This window comes from Eptesicus fuscus, chromosome 9, assembly GCF_027574615.1.
Source record: "Eptesicus fuscus isolate TK198812 chromosome 9, DD_ASM_mEF_20220401, whole genome shotgun sequence".
In the NCBI taxonomy this organism is placed as follows: domain Eukaryota; kingdom Metazoa; phylum Chordata; class Mammalia; order Chiroptera; family Vespertilionidae; genus Eptesicus; species Eptesicus fuscus.
In genome coordinates, this window is record NC_072481.1 from 31,346,064 (window position 1) to 31,369,169 (window position 23,106).

Sequence of the window (23,106 nt, forward strand, 5' to 3'; positions counted from 1 at the left end):
TTGCTTCTCAGCTTCGGGAAAATGAAAATGTGGGGGAGGAGGCACCATGGGACCGTGGGTTCCAGAGCCAGGTAGGCTGCATGGGAACCCAGACCTACCCTCAGAAACATGGGGGCACAGGTGACATGCTTCACCCCTCCACCCCTTTCAACCCAGTGATTCCTACGTTCCACAGGTGAGCACCCCCCACAGGCCAGGTTCCTCATCTGTACAATGAGATGGTAGGTACTCTGTCCAGAGTGCAAAGGGAGGGGCATATGGAAAGTGCTTTGTCAATGGCAATGGTTCTGCCCTCCCTTGCCCTCCTGGAGGGGACTTAAGGTACCTGTAGCGTCTGAGCAGAGCCTGCCAGAGGGTCAAGCCGGAGTGGGAAAGCTGGGGTTGCCTAGGAGGTGCTGTTACACGGAGGGGAGGCAGGAGCCTGTGGGACTGTGTGCGGAGAGGCAGGGGGAGGGACTGGCCTGTGGGGCAGGGGTTCAGTTAACCTCAGCCAGCATCCTCACTGCCACTTCTCCGTATTGCTTGGGGGCAGTCCCAGCAGCAGGCCCCATAACTAACGACCAATGGGACATGGGCAAGTTTTTTCATGTCTCTGGCCCCAGCTTCCTCATTTATAAAATTGAAAGGGTGGGTGTGTAGGTGAGATTGAGAACAATCGCTCTCCCTTGATTAAGTACTTAATATGTGCAGGGCACTGTGCTAAGCGTTTTCTATGAATTATCTCATTCAATCTTCACACGGTCCTACCAGTTGAATGCTGTTATTATTCCCATTTTATAGATGGGAAAACAGAGGCTTAGAAAGGGAAAGTAACTTACACACACACACACACACACACACACACACACACACACACACACAATCACAAAGTCAGTAAAGGACAGAGTTGGGACTTGAGCCAAGTCTGTTTAACTCAAAGGCAGAGGCTGCTTGGCCACTTTGCCATAAATAACTGTCTCTCTCACTTGATGGGCAAGGTAGTTACTTCATCATCCCAGGCACTGGTGCCAGGCACAGCCCTTCCTCACCACACAGGCCAGGCCGGGACCCATACAGGGATTCTCCCCTCCCTGTCCACCCTCACGTGCTCCGCTGTCAGTACCTCCTCCCAGCACAGGCCCGAGCCAAGGCCCTTGTCCTGCTGGTTGCTCAAGTGCCGGAGCCTGTGAGGGGGCCAGGGGGCCACCAGCCGTGCTGCACACTGTACTCTGTAAATCCTCAGCTCTCCGGAGAGTGAGCAAACCTGCTGGTCAGCTAAATACACCCTCTCAGGCGCAGGACTCTCAGCTACCACATCCCCTTCCGTGGCTTCTAGCGTGTGCTTGCTCGCCCAGAGGCAGGAGGCTCACTCCCTTCTGATGGAGACCCTGCCACTGAGGAGCAGGTCTACCTGTCAGAGTCCTTCCTAACCCTCCCCCCCACCCCACCCCCACCAACACACATACACACAGGCACACTCCACACAGTGACAGCTGCCTCCCTGCTGCTTCCTCCCTGGGGGCTGTTTGCCTCCTCCCACCTCCTGCCTTCAGCAGAAGCAGGAGAGTTCTGAGCACAGGCTGTCTGACCCCAAGTCCGATTGTCCCCAGTTGCTCTAATAGTGCATGTGGCCCCTCAGGGGAGCCACTCCGATAGGCCTGCAGGAGCTATGAAGAAAAGGCCCAGCCTTCTCCTCAGAGCCCTTCAGGCCCTCCCAGTACACAGCCAGGGCTGCTGCTGGACACTGCCTCTGGGTCACCATGGCAACAGGTGGCCAGGTGATGGGTCAGGCCCGGCCATCCTGACAACAACCCTGTTTGACCTTGAAGCTGGGCACACCAGCTACAGGTACCATAAGTCCCCTCCAGGAGGGCAAGGGAGAGGGAGAGAGATCAAGAAGGGGGAACAGGGGGAGGAGAAGAGAGAGGGTACAGAGACAGAGAAAGGGACAGGAGGGAAAAAGAGAGAATAGACAAACCATGAGGTCCAAGAATAGAAGCTGGGAGAGAACAGAGCAAGCAGAAGAGAATCAATCTCTCGCTTTCTCTCTCTCCAGAGGGAAGTAAGGGAAGCAGGAAAGGGGGCCCCTCTCCCCGCCCCCCTCCCAGGCTGCACACATTCCTCAGGCCTGAGCTGCTCCCCTCAGCCCTGTAGGATTCTGGCTGCAGCTGGGACTTCCTGCCCCAGGAAGCTAGCAACACGTTGGGTGGCCCCTTCCAGGCCCAGCTGCTCCTCCAGCCCTTGCAGGCCCCTCCTTCTGAGGGATGTCCCGCCCCCCCGCCCCCCCAGCAGGTGAGGCCACTTCCCCCAGCCCCTGGGGCAGCACCTTCAGGCTGACCTCCCCTACACTCCCTGAGGCCCCCAGATGTCCCCAGTGGATAGAGCGTCAGCCTGCGGACCCAAGGGTCCCGGGTTCAATTCCGGTCAAGGGCATGTACCTAGTCAGGGCACATCCAGGAGGCAACCAATCGATGTGTTTCTCTCACATCGATGTTTCTCTCTGTCTTTCCCTCTCTCTTCCACTCTCTCTGAAAATCAAGGGGAAAACATCCTCGGGTGAGGATTTAAAAAATCAAATAAATACAAAGTGTTCAAGAAACCTTTCTAAGCAGGGCCAAGTGGTAAGCGCAGGGGTTGTGACTTCGTGCACGGAACGCATTCCTTGACACGGGGTAAGGAGCAGACCAGGCCTCAGAATGAGGCCTTGCACGGAGACACCAGCCCTGGAAGGGCTGCCTCTGAGGCCCTGAGTCACCAGGTCTCAGGGTGAGGCCAGAGCTGAGCCCACCATTCGTGGCAGGGGCTGCTGTGCTCTGGGGCAGGTGCACCATCCGCTCTCCACCGGGCACTCCAAGTCTTTCCCTGGGCCTCCAGCTCTGGCTGCAAGATACGTGTGCTGGTCCCACCTCCCCCACCCCCCATCGCACCCCCATGTGTGCCCTATTCTGTCTGAGGACTCTCAGCCCACAGTTAAGGTTTGTTGACGAAATGATGAGCAGGGCACAGAGGGAAGAAGGAAGAAAACAGGAAGGCCTAGGGGGCTGGCAGCAGCCACCCCCCCCCCCCAACCCAGGCTGCATGGGCATCCTGGCCCCGCCCCTGCCTCCCTGAATGACCTTGAGCATTTACATAAGACACGCTGAACCTCACTTTCCACACCTATAAAGTGGCAATAATGTTCATAGAGGGGATTCAATGAGATTTTATGTGCAAGTTGCTTAGAATAAGGTCTGACCCATCGAAAGTGCTTGAAAAGTGTTAGCACTTCATGTTGTTAAAAAGCAAGGCGTTGTCCTAGCTGGTTTGACAAGGCGTTGTCCTAGCTGGCAGACGATCGATGACATTTCTCTCTCATCAATGTTTCTATCTCTCTATCCCTCTAACTTCCTCTCTCTAAAAATCTATAAAAACTTTTTTTAATATATTTTATTGATTTTTTCATAGAGAGGAAGGGAGAGGGATAGAGAGTTAGAAACATCAATCAGCTGCCTCCTGCACACCTCCCACTGGGGATGTGCCCGCAACCAAGGTACATGCCCTTGACCCGGAATCGAACCCTTCAGTCCACAGGCCAGTGCTCTATCCACTAAGCCAAACCGGTTAGGGCAACTTTTTCTTTTTTTTTTAAAGCAAGGCATTGTTGAGCGGCACAGGAAATCATCGGAGCCAGGAAGAGCCTGCACGGGCCCCTGTGACTGGCCAGGCAGCCTTGGCTGAGCCCTGGCCCAGCTTGAGGATGAAGCCCCACTTCCAGGTCGATGGGAGCGCTGAGGGAAGCTTCCAGCAGTGGTGGGGTGCGCAGGCCTGCCAGCCCCCTCTGTGACAACCCCTGCCGGGTGACCGTGCAGTCTGTTAGCACCCGGGCTTCACTGCAGCCACCGATCCAGATACTGACCAGGACGGAGTCTGTGGCTTTGCACGGAGGCGGCCCACATAGCTGTCCACACAATCTACCCAGACTCAGGGAGCGCTGGGCCCCGGGAAGTCCTAAGACGCCTCACTGTGGAAACGGCTTCTTGGGAAGGAAGGAGACAATCACCAGAAACCAGCTCAGGTTCATTGGGAGCAAGGCCTCCAGGCACAAGGGTAGAGGTCACAGCGGCAGGAATAGACGTATTTTGCATTTGCATAGGCCCAGGACATTGTTACGTGCTCAGCAAATGTGTTAAATTGATCCTGGGAGGTGTCTCTGTGGACGACCACATTTGTCTGCTCTGTTCAACATTGGATCAAACGGCTTGAATAAAGACACATCCGCTCATCGATGGCCACCTGAAACGTAACATGAACGGCAAGCCAAGCAGATGAAAACAAACAAGATTTACGGTATCAGCCTGCATTTACATTTTTTTTTCTATTGCCATCACTTTGCTTTAAGTTATATGCATGCTGGGTGGCTCTAACTTAATGGTTGTTTATGCAAAAACAGCCACATGATTTCATCTGTCCACAGCTCAACAGTGACAACTCCTGCTGCAACTAAAGGAGCACCCTGTGGCTGCCGAAGGCTTCTGCTGTCATGAGCGGTGGGGGCATGTTTAGGGCAAGAAAGATCTAACGGCAGGGAGAAGACAGCCTCCCCCTGGGTCTGGCCCAGCCCTGTGAGGGAACAGGGAATGGCAAAGGACAAGCATGCCCCAGGAGGGACAGTGAGGGGGCTGGGCTACATTTGACCTGAGTGACAGTCCTCTAGCTGTAAATCTAAGGACTGGCTGGGTCAGAGGACAGGAAGGGCCCTAGTAAGGTATAAAACCAAGACCAGACAGGGATGGACAAGGTTAGAAAGAGGCCAATTCTGGCTGGGGATCAACATAGATCCTTCTTTTATACATATACTAGAGGCCCAGTGCACAAAATTCATGCACTCGGGTGGGGGAGGGGGGTGTCCCTCAGGCTGGCCTGTGCCCTCTCGCAGCCCAGGAGCCCTCAGGGGATGTCTGACTGCTGCAGAGGCAGGAGAGGCTCCTGCCACTGCCGCCGCCACGCTCGTCAGCCATGAGCCCGGCTTCTGGCTGAGTGATGCTCCCCCTGTGGGAGTGCACAACCAGGGGGCAGCTCCTGCGCTGAGCATCTGCCCCCTGATGGTCAGTGTGTGTAATAGTGACCGGTCGTTTCGCCAGCGGGCCGAAACCAGCTCTCCAACATCCCCTGAAGGGTCCCAGATTGCAAGAGGGCGCAGGCCAGGTCAAGGGACTCCACTGGTGCACAATTGGGGCCAGGGAGAGGAGTGACACGGGAGGTTGGCCAGCCAGGGAGGGACCGCGGGAGGACTCCAGGGTGTGTCTGGCCCTTCTTGCTCAGTCCCCATTGGCCAGACCCCAGCAGAAAGCTAACCTACTGGTTTGAGCGCCTGCCCCCTGGTGGTCAGTGCACGTCATAGCAACTTGTCGACAGGTCGACTGTCTGCCCTCTGGTGGTCAGTGTACATCATAGCGAGCGGTTGAGTGGCCTTAGCATATCATTAGCATATTAACCCTTTGCACTCGCTTGCTTTTTTCTCAATTCCTTTATTCTACTCAGGATTTAATGCTAACCGTGTCGAGTCACACTCGACATCCGAGTGCAAAAGGTTAAGCTTTGATTGGTTGAACAGCTGACCAGACAACTGGACACTTAGCATTTAGGCTTTTATTATATAGGATATTTTTATTGATTTCAGAGAGAAAGGGAGTGGGAGAGAGAGATAGAAACATCAAGGATGAGAGAGAATCATTGACTGGCCTCAATCAGGCCGGACCCCATCTATGTACAAATTCGGGCACCAGACCTCTTAGTAGACAAAGAAAGGAATAAAATAATTTTAGAGAGTGAAAAGTGCTACCAAAAAAAAATAATAAAAATGGCGGATGTGACAAAGAGAGAAGGTGGTGGATGGGAGGAGCTAATTTAGGTTGGTTTATCAAGATCTGAATGAATAACAAAAAGGAGTGATTTTTGCAAGGCTCTGGGGACACAAGGTTGGGTCAGGGGAACAGAGAGTACAAAGATCCCAGGGAGGGACAAGGACAGGCTTGGCTGCCAGAGGAACAGCAGGGTGGCCAGGGCGCTGGAGTGATGTCAGGGAGGGGGCAAGTGGGAAATGCAGCCAGGGGAACAGACAAGTAGGGCCATTGTCACCCAAAACCTCGTAGGTTCCAGTGGAATTTGGATTTTGCTCCAAGTGTGATGGGAGGAACTGGAAGCTAGACGTGGGGAGGGAGGTGACCTGACCTGCATTTTAAGATCACCCTGCTGCTGTGTGTGGGTGGATTAGAGGGTGAGAGAGAGAAAGCAGGAAGACTCCTCATGGGCCACTGCCGTCCAGGGAGAGGTGATGGAGCTCAGGCTGGGCTAGTAACACTGGAGATGCAGAGAGATGATGGCCCCAGGGAGTACTGGGAGGCGGGGCCAGCAGTGCTGACGGATTCCACACCTGAGCATGAGAGAAAGGGAGGATGCAGGCAGGACCCAGGTTTTGGACACATGGCTGGTGAGTGACAGTGCTGGTTACTGAGTTGGGGGTGACTGGGGAGAAATAAGTAGGGGATGGAATCAAGAATTTTTGATATCTTATTAAACACTTAAAGAGAGGTGTCAAGGAGGCAACAATGTTCAAGTTTGGAGGCCACTGGTGAAGAGCTGCAGCTGGAGACATGAGAGTATATGGGCATTTAAGGTCCACAGGACTCTGCACCTGTGGTCGGTCAAATATGGCTGCTAATCCTTTGCTGCTATTCCCTGGGACGGGTCGAGTCTAACCCTCCCCCACTTTGAATCTACGTCACGGGTTGTGACATTTCACCTGGTGACTTTTGAGACTGGATATGAGAAGCCTGGCAGCTTCCACTCAGGCCTCTTGGAGCCCTTGCTCTGGTGAGCGGCTGCCAGGTGGGAAGTTTGACCACCCTGAGACCATCATACTAAAAAGGCCCCATGCTGGTGCTGGGAATGACAGTCCCAGCGAGGCCCAGCCTTCCAGCCATGCCAAGCAGCCAGGTACCTACAGTGCCATCTTGAACTCCCTAGTCCAGCCCACCCACCAGCTGAACACCCCCAAGTAACCTTTGATGGCGTAATCTCCATCAACGCCACGTAGAACAGAACAGTCACCCAGCTAAGCCCTGTCCAGTTCCTAACAAACAAAATCCTATACAATAAAAGCCTAACATGCAAATTGTCCCCTCGACCTGGAGTTCGACCGGGAGTTTGACCACTCGCTATGATGAGTCCTGACCACCAGGGGGAGGCATGGAATATGGTGGGTGTCGGCAATGTGGTGCTGGCAGTAGGCGGCAGTGGAGGCGCTGCCAGCCCCAACGTGAGCAGCGGGGCCGCAGTGGAATGGTAGAGCAGGTGAGCGGGCAGCGCCAGGTCAAGGCAGGTATGAGCGGGGCCCGATCGCCCCGCCGATCACCCCGCAGACGGCAACCAGCGGCAGGGCCACCGCCCGGCTCCCAGGTGCTGCCCAGGACCCAGAGGTCCACGCCAGATGCTCACGCTTCGATCGCAGGCCAGGCCTAGGGACCGCACCCATGCACGAATTTCGTGCACCAGGCCTCTAGTCTCAAAATATAATACAATGGTTCTTGTTTTAAGCCACTAAATTTTGGGGGTAGTTTGTCACACAACATAGCAACCAGAACAGACATCGTCTGAAGAGAGAGCCACGACAGAGCTATTTAGAGGTAGGGTCAGAGGAGGACGCTGCGAAGAAGACTGAGAAGGGACACTGGGTGAGGTGGGAGGAGCCCCAGGAGGGGTGGACCTCCGAAGGAGGGGGCTGCTGGTCCAGAGGCACCGAGCAGTCAAGGCAGATGGGGAGAGAAACTATGAGGAAGCGGGAGGAGAGAGGGTGGAGAGAGAGAGGAGTCCAATTAGAGTGAGTTAGAGAAAGGAGGAGAGGTAAAGAAGTGGAAAACTTTCAGAGATTTCTGTGGGGAAGGGGAGCGGAGAAGCAAGATAGTAGTTGGAAGGGGACAGGGGACAGGGGAGGGATGCCGTTACCCAGAGGCTGGGAGCTATTAGAGCTCATTTGCCTGCTAATGGGACAGAGCAAGTAGGAGAGGGGTCCCCTGAGCCGGAGAGCTGCCTACAGAACAGGGGCTGACCAAGAATTGCCCTCGCAGAAGCTCAAAGATCCCTTTTCAGATATCGATGGCAGCCATTTATCGTGCCTACTGTGTGCCAGGCCTAGTCCTTGGGGGTCCTTTAATTCCCAGCTCCACTCTGAAGCAGGAGCCCTCACTTTATAGTTGAGAAAAAAGGCACTCGGGGATCATGGAAAGATCCACCCAAGGACACACGGCCAGGAAAAGACAGAGGCGAGACTGAACTTGGGTTCTCTGACTCCGGAGGGGGATGCCAGTCCGGAGGGAAATCCAGTCACCAGCCCGGGGGGATTTCTGAGACAGAGCCTGGCGCCCTGGAGGCCCTCATGGGTTGCCTCCCAGCGCCCCTGACTCCCAGGTGGTATGAAGAAAAACTGGAAGCGGGTGGTCTCTGACCTGTCCATCCCACCTGGGCAGCACCCCCACATCATCATCCCACCACGGCCTATCCACAGGCGGAGCAGGCTCAGAAGTGCCTCCCGGCCTCCTACCTGCCTAGCGGAGATCAGGTCTGTGCAGTGAGACACACCTGAGCCTGGCTGCCGGAAGCTCTCTATCTTCGGAAGCCAGGTGGGGCCGTGGGGGTGGGGACTGTCGCTCAGTCTCAGGAGGCCCTCAGGGTGCGGTGGAGGAGGGAGCCGGGAAGCAATTCTGTGCTTGTCCCCTCCCCATTTTCTTCAGGGGGAGGGGGATCCCTCCCCTTGACCTAAAGTCATTTAATCCTCAGCCCCTTCTTCTCCCCCACCTCTCCCCCACGCACCCCACTGCTCTCGAGGCCTGTAGGCACACCATTTAATCTCACGAACCCATCTCTGTCACTGCCAGCATGGAATAGACCTGCTTGGCACAAAACAGGCTCAAATGACAGGGACCATTATTAGCCCCGAGCCCCCACGTTACAGGTGAGGGAAGGGGCTGGGAAAGGCGAGCTGCTACTCACTAATCAAGAGCCAGCAGGAGTCTTCGGACTCCACACCACCCATCTGGGCCTCCCACCGCTCACAGGCACAGAGAAGGAGAGAAGCGGGTCTCTCCTCACCCGCCCTCCCCAAGGAATCAAGGAAATTGAGACCCACCTGGTGGAGCTCAGCCTGGAGTGTGCCGGCACCTGAGGCTACTCTGGGGAGGCTCAAGGGCCACTCCCTTCCGACCACTAATCAGTTTCAGGCCTGGGAGCGGGGGCCACACCCCCAGGGGCGGTCACAGCCTGCTCTAGAGGTCACAAGTAGGACAAGGCCAAGGAGTGAGGAGATCTGGGTTTGGCAGGCAGCACCACCCACAATGAGCAACAGGTTCCCTGCTTGGAGAAGACTCCACCCGCCTTGAGGGTACACTCACTCCAGCGGGCAAGACCCCTGAGCCCGCTCCTTTTGTTTACGGAATCTGGACACTGCCCCCCAGCATCCCATCCTGAGTGACAGCCCCAGGGCAGGAGCAAGCAGACAAGGTAAAGCGGGGACACTTGCTTCCTATGCTGTAAAATGGTTCCCAAATGAGGAGACAGGACTCTCCTTGAGGGCAGGGGGCCAGTCCCATGTCTCCGCAGAGTCCCAATGTCTCATTACAATTGCCCAGCTTTATTGAGATGTGGTTGGCAAATAAAAATTATACGTATTTATTTAGGTTGCACAATGTGATGTTTTAATATACACATACATTGTGAAATGATTACCACAATCAAAAGGTGCTTAATACTGACATTGATTAGTGAATGTCTGATTTGCTGAGGGCAAATGATTACTATTCAAGAAGGCCCGGGCAGGATGTACAGATCACATGGGTGAGGGGTCACTGCCAAATTCTCTCCCCATTTCTGTGGAACGGGCTCTTTCCCCCGCAGAGGTCTCTCCTCCAGGGAGCCCGGCCTGTCCCCGAGGCTGTGAGGGGCCACCTCTGGGCCTCCCGCAGCCTCAGCCTGGCCACACGGTGCTGTCGTCATCAGCCTGTTCCTCTCTGTCTCCCCGCGGGAAGATCCATGGGGGCCCCTGAGGACAGGTCCAGTGTGACTCCTCCCTGCGTCCCCAAAGCACCAGACTCTGGTTGTTTCCATCACTGCCCTGACGCCACCCCGGCCCGCAAGGAAGCTGCTCCCGGGAATGGCAGGAGCACGAGGCCCACCGCCAGGGAGCCTCAGGCGAGCCGCCCGCCAGCACCATCTGTCCCCGGAGCCACAGGACACAGCGGCCACGAGGCAGCACCGTCGGTGCCTCCGCCCAGCCAGGTCGGCCCAGGACAAGAGCCCTCAGCCCCAGCGCCCCGCTCGGCGGCCGCCCGGGGTCAGACCTGGGATTCTCTAACTGGCTCAAAGCGACTCACTGCCAGGGCCTTGGTGTTCTTGTCTGTAAAGCCAGATGAATACCAGCCGTCGGGCAGAGCAGTGGGGAGTTTTAAACATGCCTGACACTCAGCAGGTACTCAACAAGAGGTAGCTTTTACCTTCTCAGCTGACCCGCCGACCCTGTTACCCACCCATTGAGGAAACTGAGGTCCCGATGAGGTGAGATGAGCCAATACAGTGTCCACCGTGGCCCATTATGTGCCAAGTTCTATGATCCTCCAAAGCCTTTCAGCTCACCAATGGCCTAGCAAGATCTGCAGGACCTGCTCCCACATGAGGCAACTGAGGCCCAGAGTGAAGTGAGTTAGTGTCTCCACGGCGGGTCTCTGGGCGCTTGCACTGTGAGCAGCGTGGTGGTGAGCCCCGCCACCCAGGGGCGCCAGGGATGCCAGCTCGGCCCGCCCGGACCAGGTGAAGGCAGTGGAGCACCTCCCTGGACGCTGGTGGGCGCGGGGTGGGGGCAGCCCTGGATCGGCACTGCCAGTGTGTGAAGGTGGGCAGAGGAGGCTCGGGAAGTGGGTGGGTCTGAGTATGACAGACGGTGAAACCACATTTTGGGTGCAGAGGTCCCGGATGCCTCTCTGGTCAAGACAGGGGCTGGAAAGGGGTCCCAGCCTCATTGGAAGAGGTTCTGAGTCCCGCGCCAGCCATACCAGCCCGGGCACATCATCTCACTTCTTGGTACCTCCTCGGTACCAGGGGGCTGATGCTATTGCCCAACGCCGTACTGTGAGCAGCAGGGGTGGATGGGAAGGCGGCTGGGACCTTCAGAGAAGGTGCCGGCCATTCAGAGAAGAGCCGTGAGGATGTGCAGTCTTGGTCCCTGAGCTCAGTGTGCAGGACTGCGTACCGTGGCACCAGCCTGGGGGCCAGGGAGTCCTCCAGGAGTGCACAGTCTGGTGGGCAGGACTATAACCCAGGGTATCCCAGAGCTCAAAACAGGGCCCAGCCCCTGAGCCTGCTACGTGGCAGCCGTGTCTCAGCCCCTCCAGCTGCGCTGCCCTTGCTCACTCCACTCCAAGCCACACTGGCCTCATTCGGCTGCTCAGATGCACCAAGCTCCCCCCACCTTGGAGCCTGCGGCTGAATGCTGTTCCCTCTGCCTGGAATGCTCTTCCCCCAGGTCCTCCCACAGCTGCCTCCTTCTCGGCGGCTAGGTTTCACCCAGTGATCACCTGCGCACAGAGCTCCTGCCCTCTCTCATTATTCTCCCGAGTTCTCTGTTCTCCAGACAGCCCGAGTTCAATCTCTGCAGTGCCGCTGACTGGCTGTGTGACCTTGCGCAAGTTACTTAACCTCTCTGTCTCAGTTTCATCTTTAATACTGGCACAAAGCTATTATCTGCTGCCGAGTTGTTATAAGGAATTACTGAGTTTCATGCATGCTTGGCACATAGCGGGCACTTGTGTGACCCTCATCCTACTGATACTCACACTCAGCAGGGACTCGACAAGGAATCAGATTTTCCTTCTGTATTTCTTTGACTACCATTTCTCTTGGTCTCCCTCATTAGCTGTAGCCGCAGTCCCTCCAGCCTGGGTTCATCCCAGTGTACTCAGCACCTGACACATGCTAATCCTGTGGAGGGAACAACTGAAGTCAGGAAGACATTCTAAGGAAATGCCATTAATTCTGGGAGCAGGCAGGATGGGAATTGGAGTGGGAAATGATGGCCAAGCTGGGTCTTAAAAGATAAAGAGTCCTCCAGGGCAGACTAAGAACGCTAAGGGTGTCTGCCCATGGCTGAGACTGAGGTTCAAATGTGGCTCCTAAACAGGCTGAAGCTAAGTGTCTGAGCCTTGCCTCTTCCTCCAGGAAGCCTTCTGGGACCACTTCGGCCTGCCTCTGAGCGCCCATTGTCACTCATTCTTTCAGTAGTTTTTGCACTCCTACATATAATGGGCATGTCATTTTATGTCTATGGTTCTCCCTTCCATCCCCACACAGGGGCGTCCTCAATCGGATGACCCCTGCCATTCATTGTCAGGACCAACCTCAAGGTGATGCACAAACCCTTCACAAACATCCAGACCCCTAGGATGTCAAGGCGGGTGGGGACCTCAGGGACACCCAGAGATGGGGAACGCCTGGTCCAAGGTTATATGGGAGCAATGGGGTGAAGATAAACTAATCCAGGGTGATCAAATGTTGTACCCTAAACCTCCCCATACCTGAACTAGATCCCCTAATGCGGCTGGACTTTGGGGGTGGGAAGGCGCACCTCCAGCTTCCTCGGGTTCAAGGTGAAGCAGTGGGTCGCCACAGAGTGTGGGAGCAGCATGTAGGTCTGTGGGTTCATGTCAGCAGCACCCCCAGCACAGGCTTCTCAGGGGAACTGGACAAACAGCTCCGGCCCCGTTTCCACAGTAAATTAAGTTCCTGGGCCCCACCGGGAGCTGACCTGAGCCAGGCGAGAACTCATGCTGAGCAGGGATACCCAGCCTCCACTGAGCTGCCGGCAGGTCCCTACCAGCCCAGTGTCCGGTGTAGACTGACCCCCGGATGGGAGACGGGAGGACAGGGGGACCTTTCCAGCAGACACAGACACTCAGTGCTCCTCCAGCCCCCTGCCCCAGCTCGGCAGCAGACCCACCACCTCCCTCATCCAGTCACTCCCTCCCTAATGCCCTCTCTCCCTCCCTCCCTCGCACGTGCAGAGTGCTTGCTGAGTACCCAGTGGTGGGTAAAAGCCAGAACATTCCAACTCCACAACGCCCGCTACCTGCAGAGCCCCAAGACACTGACAAGGGTTCCCACCCCTGTGATGTGAGGCCGCCCTTTTGTTCCCAGATTAACATGGCTTTCTTTAGCCCCCAGTGAAGAGAGCTGGGCGGGGAGGGAGGGGTTGGTTTGCTTGCTTTTCATTAAAAATGGCTTTGATAACAGCCCAGAAAACAGTCCCCAACTCTCCTGTATTCCTGGGGAACTTAGGGAATTCAGGAGGGAATAAGGGAGTCCAAGGAGATCTGCCATGTAGGCAATGGGTCAAAGGTGGCAATCCAGGCCAGAGTGTTCTCAGCCGGCACGAGGTCACCCGTGTCACCTTGCAGGTCCACTTCCACGCCCCACGCCCGGCTCCCCTCCCAGACTCAGTGTGGGTGAGACGGTGAAGAAGAGGAATGCCCGGGGGCTCCGAGTCAGGATGTGTGGGTTGGAATCCCAGCCGGGCTTTCATCAGGCTGAGCCTCAGGTTCTTAAGAGCTCAAACTCTGGAGCCAAATTTCAGTTCGTGTTCAGATCTCAGCTCTGCCCCTTCCTACCAGTGTGATCCTGGGCAAGTCACTCAACTTCCCTGCGCCCCGTTCCCTCACCTGGGAGGTGGGGATGACAGCTTTACCAGCCTCCCAGAGAGCGGAATGGTTAATTTACACTCCCTGGAGCCTAGCATGGTCAGCGCTATGTAAGGAATTGTGCCAGAATAGGATAGTGTTATCTTCGTAAAATGGTCGCACTGATACGTCCCTCCCCGGCTGCCTTCTCCCCGCTTACTGATGAGGACGATGGGGAAAGAGTCAAGTCAACGGGAGAAGAGTTAAAGGTGATGGAACATAAGAGAAGCCACAGACAGCCCCAGCCACCTGGAAGCTGCTCTCTGCCCGCTGCTCAGGGAACAGGAGGGAGACACCCTGCGGCTCAGATCCCACCCTGGGCCTTGCTTCCCACTTGCCCGCGCCCATCTGGGCATTGAGAATTCCCTGGGGCTTTGGCCCTGCCCATCACTGCGCCTTGGGGAACTCACTGGCTGATGGAAGAGACTTACATGCAAGTCCCCCACACACACACACACAGTCCAGGGTGAGAAGGGACTAACACAGAGGCTCGCTGTGCTGAGAGAAATCGGGGAAGGCTTTTCAGAGGAGGCAGCATCGGAGCTGAGATCTGAGGGCTCAAAAGCACCTTCCCCGGGAAACCAGTTAGCAGGGGGCGAGGGGAGGCTGGGGGTCCCTCCAGCAGGAAGTACAGTATGTACAACAGCGCGAGGGGAGAACAAAGTTGGCATACTGAGGCGGGGGCAAGCCGCGCAGGAGGGCTGCCATCCTAGATGCAGAGGGGAGGGCAGGGTGAAAGGAGGGAGAGAGGGGCAGAGCACATTGCCAAAGTCCTTCTGTATCGAGTAAGGAATGTGAACATTACGCTGCAGGCAGCCATCGGAGAAGGTGAGGAATCCTCACGTTTGCTTTTTGGAAGCAGCCCTCGGGGCAGGTGGGGTGGAGGGGGCTGGATGTGAGACCGGGGAGCTCAGTGGCGATCTTGCAGATGGAGGGAGGGGGTGGGTAAGAGGTTTCTTTACGTGCCCCCGCCCCCTTTTAAAAAGGCTTTTCCTGAAAACATCCTCAGGGGCCACCCCCTCTACGCCCAGCACAACCTTTGCCAGTGTGTCCTGAACCCTCCTTCTGTTCCCCAGATCAAACGCCGGCTGAGCACTGGGTCTGTCTCGTGCCTCCGCATCTAATCTCAGCTCCAAAGTCCCCGTTAGGAGGTTCCCGGGAAACGTTTGCGAGGTCACCTTGCAGGACGCGTGTCACCAGCCCTCACTTGGTCCTGCACTTGCTCTGCCAAGAGCTTATAGCTCCCCAGAACCCGGGCTTCCCCCTGTCGCACTGGCCCACACACCCAAACCCTGTAACGTCGCCTTGGAGCCCTGAACTCTGAGACCACACAGCCACAGAGCTCGTGTGTCCTGCAGAAACTCCCACAGACCTCTGCAGGGAGAAACACATACACACACACACACACACACACACACACACACACACACACACAATCCCAAACACAAAGAACATGCGGAACATGCTTGCTCTCCGCACAGCCTGCCCTGGGGAGCCAGCAGCCCCAGGGGCTTGTGTGGGGGCGTGCTGCTTATCATAAACCAGCCCAGGGTCCTGCGATTCCTCCTTCCAAAAGAGAGTGAGAACACGGCCCGCGGAAAATGAGAGAGGAGACGTAGAACTTCTGACTTAAAATGGAAACTTCAATTCTCCTTCGGGATCCCCAGATCATCCCCGCCCCTTGGCCTCCAACCCACCCCGGCACCCCTCCATACCTTGCGCAGTTGATTTCCAACATTCTGCATCATCGTGGCCGAGACCCCGCTAGCGAGCCGGCGGCACGCGCGGGCGGCAGCACCCTCCAAGAGACGCGAGTCACCTGAGCAACAGTCGCCCGGCTCCCTATGAAGCCTCTGGGCAGTCTCCTCCCGCTCCTCCTCCCAAGCTCCCGCCCCCGCTGAGCCCAGGTCCCAGCCTCCTCGCAGACTGCCCTCTGCCCCCCCTCTCCTAGAGCCCCCGCACAGCAGCTCCGGTGCCTGCCTGGAGGACAGGAAGGAGAGAGGCTGCCAGCTGGGGCACAGCCACCTCAGGGGGCCCTGTGCCCGCCCACTGGGCTCCTGGCCGGACACTCGCTTTGCTTCCAGCCAGACTTAGTCACCCCCTTTCCAGCCCCTGAGTCCTCCCCACGGGGTCTCTTGGCTCTGGGGTCGCTCCGAGGGGCCCGGAAGCTCCAGATCCCCAGCCCCAGGCTGGCAGACTGCTGAACCGCCCGGTCTGCAGGCTTCCCTCCGTGTGCAAGGGATCAGGTGGGGAGGTGGCAGGAGGCCAGGGAGCTGCCAGCAAGTCCCAGAGAGATACCAGAGCCACCTGCTAGGACTCTTCACCCTTGGGAGTGCTGCTCCCCCGCCCCACCGCTCCAGGCTGCTGGCATCCAGCCACTGCTGGCCAGGGACAGGGCACACCCCTCACTGCCTTAAAATAGGTGGCATGACTTTTCTAAAAGTGGCACCTGCCACATCCCACCCCATTGGCTCCACAGGACTCAGCCCCTGGGCACCCATCCTAGCCCCTCTGTAGCCACTACCGCCTGAGAGACCACCAGGATTTCCCCTTCTCCCTCTCACCCCTGCAAGAGGCTTGATGAGGAGGCCTGGGAGCTCATGTGGGGCTGCTTATGACAGGGCAATAAAACACAGTGCTCAGAGGCTCAGGGATAAAGAGGGGTGGCAATCCAGGCAGGGGAGCTGGATGGACAAGTGGATCAGGACTGATAACGAACTCCTTACGATAACTGAGCACCTGCTGTGCTCAGGACCAGACCTCACCATGGTCCTCATTCTCACCCCACCAGAGGTCCCTTGGGGAAGGTAGGTGACGTGCCTCAGGCGGCATAGCTATTGAGTGCGGAGCTGCGCTGGCACAGAGGCCACCCTGATTCTGAGGCCTCTGCCCTCCCCTGTGCCCCTCTATTCCAGTCACCACATATCGCAGCCGGCCTGCCCTGGGCCCGAGGCACCTGGGCTCTGGGCCTGGTTCTTTCACACACGCGCTATGTGACTGTGGGCGTGCTCCCTCCTCCCTCCTCCCTCTGAGCCTCCCTGCTCTAGGAGTCAAGGACCCGTGTCCACCCCTATGAGCTCAGGCCTTGCTCTCAAATTGTTTATGGTCTGTCAGCAGTTTAGTGTCTGCAGATGAGAAAGTAAAGTCACACCTTAAAGACTGCAAGATGGTCCAAGGATGGCATTTGGGGTTGGGGCAAGCCAAAAGGCTTCCTGGAGGAGGCAGTGCTAGAGCTGGTCTAAAGACTGAATGGGGCCCTGGCCAGCTTTTCTCAGTGATTAGAGCATTGGCCCTTGGACCGAAGGGTCCCAGGTCTGATTCCCAGTCAAGGGCATGTACCTCAGTTGCAGGTTCGATCCCCGGTCTTGGTCCGGGCACGTTTGGGAGGCAACTAATCAATGGGTCTCTCTCACATAAATGTTTGGTCAGGGCACATGCCTGGGCTGCAGGCTTGATTCCCAGTGGGGGGCGTGCAGAAAGCAGCCAATCAATTATTCTCTCTCATCATTGATGTTTTTGTCTTTCTCTCCCTCTTCCTTCCTCTCTGAAATCAATAAAAATATATTTCAAAAATAAATAAATAAAAATCAATGGGAAAATATTCTCCATTGAAGATAAAGGAAAAAAAAAAAGATTGGCTAGGCTGAGAAGAGGGGTGAGGGAAGGCCTACCAGGAACAGAAGAGGGTGCTGTCATAGGCAGTGAGGATGCTCACTTTGCAGAAAAAAGCGGGGAGTTTGTCGAGGAGGCCCTCGAAAGCCAGGCAACAGGGTTTAGGCATCAAGAGGCCTTTGAGAATGACAAACATGCTCAGCATGACAAAAGCCATGTGAGGTGAACAGGACAGGTGTCATGAGACTCCCTGGACTGGTAAGAAAACCAGCACAGAGAGGGGACAGTTCACATCATTCAACAGCACTGGATTCGGGCAGGCAGCCGGGACAATCTCAGGCTCTCGCTCTGCAGATGAGGGAGTGGAAACCCAGAGCGCCTCCGACCCCTCCCTGCCCTCTCCAGGGAACTGTCATGGCTCAGACTCACCGGTCTCAGTCTAGTGCCCTCACCTTACGGACGGAAACACGAAGGCCCAGAAATGAAAACTGAGCCCCCCAAAGTCACCCAGTGAGGAGGGCGTCCAGAAGCACCACTCCTGACCTCAGATGTAGAGTCCTGTCCACCCCCTCCCACGACAAGGCATCAAACGAGAGAGGCTGCAGGTAGACTTCTGAGAGGCTGTCCAGCAGGTGCAATCAGTATGATTATCAGGAATGAGTAACAGAGGCCCCTCCCACACACAAAGGACTCTCTCCTCTCTGCTCTTTATTACAAAACCGACTCCAGTGTCTCGTCAGCAGTTCTGTTCAGGGTGGCACTCCACTGACTATTTCCATGGATACCTGCCTCCCTTCCCCACCAGCCTCCAGACCAGGGCCCTACATGCCGGAAACATGAAACACGCCTGCACGAATCACAGCCTTGGAAAGGCAGACGGAGAGAGGCCATAAGCCATAGCTAGGCCAATGGTCTTCAGACTTCAGCATCAAAATCAGCCAGAGGGCTTGTTGAATACAGCCTGCTGGGCCGGCTCCAGGAGAGCCCGAGGAGCGGCATTTCTAACAAGATCCCAAGGGATGCTGACTCTGCTGGCGCCGGGACCATACTTTGAGATCCAGTGAGCGAGGTCAGCCCTCCCTTTTACAGCCGGGGAGAATGAGGCACAGAGATTTCAAAGGCAGCTCCTGACAGTATATCAATATCAGCAGCAGCAGCCGCACCATCATCGTCATCACAGCCCTGCTGACCCGCCCAGCACTGTGCACGCACTCCATGCACCTCACCAGCGTGGGCCTCGCCCGGAGAGGAAGGTACTGTGATCATCCTCTGACAGAGGAGAAAATGAAGGCAAAGAGTCATTTGTCCAAAGTCACACAGTTGAAGAGTTATCAGCAGGATCTGAACCCTGATCTAAATCTGTAGTCCACAAGTTCAAACACCAATCTACATAGTCTGCTTAGAGCTTAAGCTGGTCAAGGAATCTCTAGAGGTTCCCAATCCCAGTTGGTTCATTCCTGGTGTGGGATGAGCTGTGGTGCACTCAGTCCAAAGGCCTGGTCCTCGGGGGGGGCCTCTGCGGTGCCCTACATCTCAGAAAGCCTGCCACTTTTTTTTTTTTTTTCCAATCCTCAGCCGAGGATAATTTTCCATTGATACTTAGAGAGAGTGGAAGGGAGGGGGAGAGACACTGAGAGAGAAACATCAATGTGAGAGAGACACATCGATTGGTTGCCTCCCACACACACCCCCAACCAGGGCCGGGATCGAGCCTGCAACCAAGGTGCATGCCCTTGACCAGAATCGAACACTGGACTCTTCAGGCCGATGCTCTAGCCACTGAGCCAAATCGGCAGGGCGAAAGCCTCCCTCTTAAGCCCAGTGAGCCCAGAGTATTTTCTCCCACAAACACTTCTCTTCCCACATTACATCCTTCACCTGGCCCCACCAAGGGGGCCTTCCTGGCTGGAGGATAAATGTTTGCGTTAATCCTTTAGGTCCATATCCCAGCTCTACTTCCCCATTCAATGACAAAACAATGAAAAAAATCTCCATCTGTATTCCATGGTGATACCGCATTGTCACCGTCAGGCACCGGTCTGTCTCCACCATCAGACTGGGAATGCACAAGGGCAGGGACCTCATCTGAGTCATGAGTTCTCAGCACAGGGTCTGCCCAGAGCAAGGGTTTAGTGACTAAATGATAAGGAAGGAAGAGAAGGAGGAAGAAAGAAAAGAAGGGAGTGAGGGAGGGAGCGAGGGAGGGAGGGAGGGAGGAATATGAAGAAATGAATTAGTGAATAACCAAACTCCCAGGAATTCCCTCTGCTGGGCCTTTTCGTTTTCCCAGATAGGACCACAGACTTTCTAGGTAGGAGGGGACCTGGGACAGCATCCACTCCAGCTCCCACTTTTGGCACTGTCCTAGCTGAACCCGTCCATGGGCCAGAACCTATAGCTCCACCCACCACACACATACCCCTAGTGCCCAGCCTCCACTTGCATACCTCCCAGATGAAGAGCTCGCTCCGTCCAAGGCTGCCTGTACAATCAAGGAGTTCTACTAGGCAGGTGGGTCTTGCCGTCAACCCATGACCATGGCTCTAGGTCACCCAGAACAAAGCGGCTCCCTGGCCTGTGACATTGGCAGAGATGTGGGAGCACCCGTCCTGTCCTCCGCCTGGCCCTGGCCTCCCTGTCCAGATTTACTGCTTCTAGTCTTCTCAAGCCAGGAGCAGGGCTCCCCATGGTGCCTCCCACACCTGGGATTTCCTCCGTTCCTGCTGTTCTCTCTATTCTGATGCCCTCTAATAACTCTGCCCCCAACACTGCCCCCAACAAGGCCCGGCTCCAGTGGCACCACCTCCAGGAAGTCTTTTGGGCCCCTCCTAAGTGGAAATTACATCCTCTCCCTCTGTGCCCTGTCCCCTCACACAAACACACATACACTTCACAGCCCTTTCTCTCTCTCTCTCATGCTGTTTTTTCTCTTAGATTGGGCTAGTTTATGTTAATTTCTCCTTCTTGGCCATGAGCAAGCTGGCAGTGTTGATTCATCAGGGTATCCTGCCCCACTCCCACTAAATATTCAGGGCCTTGATCAATAGTAGATGCTCATTGTCCAAAGAATGAAGGAATGAGTAATTGAATGGGCAAGAACAAGGGAAGGTGTGAGTGAATGGAAGTAAATACATGTATGAATGAATGAACAAATGCATTAATGAATGAATGAATGAATGCACGAATGAATGAATGAATGAATGAATGCACGAATGAATGAAAGAATGCAAGTATGTTGTCATCCTCTCCTATTCTCCAAGCTAAAGACTCCCAGTTCTTTCTGGGGGCCCCTGGGCATGGCATGACACAATAAAGGAAGTTGTGGGATAAATGGGGAGGAGGACAGAAGCGTGGAACAGAGGAAGGAGGTAGTGATACCAGCGAGATAGGAAGTGGAGGTGACCTAAACATTGTTTCAAGGCCAGGCCCCTCTCAGACCACACACTGCGCTTTCAGGAGAAGCTGGGCAAGAAGAGCAGCGAGCAACCTGTTCAATGATGCGGGGGCGAGAAGACACAGAGCGGTAGGGGTTGGGAGGAGGGAATGCTAACCAGAGCCAGGATGCTGTCCAGCCAGCCCTGAACTCCCTGCTGCCCAGCAGGCTCAAACACGCCCTCCCTCCCCTCCTCTCACACATCCTCCTGTGGAGGCTGAACCCCCTCCTTGGCCCAGCTGCTGGGGGTCTGGGCCAAGCCTGACTTCCTCCATCGGGTCCTTGCAGGAAAGTTACTCACAACATGGGCTAGTGCTCCCCAAAACACACACACACACACACACACACACACACACACACACAGTGCCCAAGTGAGTCAGCAGTGGCTTCACACACCCTCGACTCTGAGTCTTGTGCCCTTAGGCCCTCCCCAGGGCGGGCCTCCTCCATCCTAGTGAGAGGCCTGCCCATCCCAGCTCAAATCCCAGATGCCGCTGCCCCAGCCCACCCAAGCACAAGTGCACCGGGCACTCCCTGGAGCCCAGTACCCGGGTAGAGGCAGATCTGCTAGGGAGGGTGCTGGGACGGAGGAGGAGCCCACAGCAGGAGGATCCAGGGAAGGTGGCTCTTCTGAGGCAGGGAGGTGGGGGAGCGACGGTGGTTGGGCCCTTACCCAAGTGGTGGGACACTCTAGTCCCACAGGTTGCAGGAGGAGCCGAATGGGAACCACAGAGAAGCTGCAGAGGCTCTGAGACAGGCATCCGAAGCCCCAGGGCAGAGGCTCCTGGGGGAGGCTGCAGGAGGCTGGAAGGAGGCACAGGAAGCAGTCGGGCAGAGGCACGGGAGGGGCGGGGCGCTGGGTGAGTTCCCGGAGGAGCCTGGTCCCCTCTCCTCCCCCTCACCGGAGCGGGTGGAGCACCCCACCCCCTCCCTCCGCGGGCTGCTGAGCCTGCGGTTCACAAAGGACCGGGGCACCCGCTGGCGCCAGACACTCCGCCCCGCGAGGCAGGCGTCAATCCCAGGCACCGGCGGAGGCTGGACCTGGCGGGTCCACGTGGAGCAAGCAGGGCAGGCGCTCAAAAGCTAAACCAGCCCCTCGCCCTCTTCAAAAGTAACACCAGTTTGTTTACACTTTTACCGAGCACCTACTATGTGCCAAACACTATGGCTGGGTGCTGGGATGAGGTTATTTTTTTTTTTTTTAATTTTTTAATAAATCTTTATTGTTCAGATTATTACAGTTGTTTCTCCTTTTTTCCCCCCCATAGCTCCCCTCCACCCGGTTCCCACCCCCCCTCTGCCCTTCCCTTCCCCCCCCCCCCCGCCCCCCTGCTGTCCTCATCCATAGGTGTATGATTTTTGTCCACTCTCTTCCAGTACCCCACACACAGACACCCCTTTCCCCCTGAGAATTATCAATCCACTCCCATTCTATGCCCCTGATTCTATTATGTTCACCAGTTTATTCTGTTCCTCAGTGGGATGAGGTTCTGAGCCCGACGCACCGCCGGTGCGTGCCTTTCTGTGTATCCACAGAAAAAAATAAAAGTGGGGAGTCTGAAAAGAAGAAAGAACATAGATCCCCTCTATGATCTCTCTTCACTCAGAGAATCCTTGTTGATACTTTGGGGTCTGTGCTTCCAGCTAGACTAGAGCTGAAAGATGTAGACATGCTGACTGGGGGAGATGGAGGCACCCCTCCTCCTCCCATTGCGTGTACTAGTATGTATAGATGTGATGTGATATATGATATGATAGATATGAAGTATATAACATATGATGCAATCATAAACATGGAGGAGCTGCCTAGAAAAATCTCCACCTGTGTTCATGTTTGGCTACAGGCTCATCTGGCCAACTGAGAAGGGACTGGACAGAGGATGATGGCAGTCCCTGAAAGACTGCGTATCTGGGGAAGAGGAGTTTGGCAGTAGGAGTGCATTCCACACAGGACAGGACGGGAGAGTGGGAGGGATCAGTCATCCCAGACACCTCCCAGGGGCGGGCACTTGAACTCTTCCTGCCCCAGCGCCTCTGGGAGAAAAGGGGAGAGCTGCCACGCTGAGCTCAGCCACACCTGGGGCCCAACCAGTCTCCTGTGGGGACCTCTGGCTGTGCAACCAGATGGGACCCTTCCCCTGGTCACGTTGCCTGGGCCGCGCTCGAGCCCCCTAAGGCTGAGCCTGTCGGGGCAGGAACATGGCTGCAGCCCGGGCCTGTCTCTGGCTCAGCATTAATGCAGGGGCCTCAGCTCAGCAGAGGCCCCAGGTGTCAGCCACAGCAAATGACCACGGAGATTGCTTTCCAAGAGCAGTGAGTCACATTGAG

At 55.9% G+C, this 23,106-nt stretch overlaps 1 protein-coding gene across 1 annotated transcript in view; it reads right to left on the bottom strand.

Moving 5' to 3' along the window:
- ACOT11 (acyl-CoA thioesterase 11) overlaps positions 1-17,562 on the bottom strand; it is a 44,397-nt gene extending 26,835 nt beyond the window's left edge. The window contains exons 1-2 of the mRNA XM_054720740.1: positions 17,405-17,562; positions 15,449-15,713 (exon numbers count right to left, since the gene is read on the bottom strand). Of these exons, the coding sequence (XP_054576715.1) occupies positions 15,449-15,713; positions 17,405-17,562 (423 nt within the window). The remainder of the gene's footprint in view (positions 1-15,448; positions 15,714-17,404) is intronic.
- Positions 17,563-23,106: the final 5,544 nt, after the last annotated feature.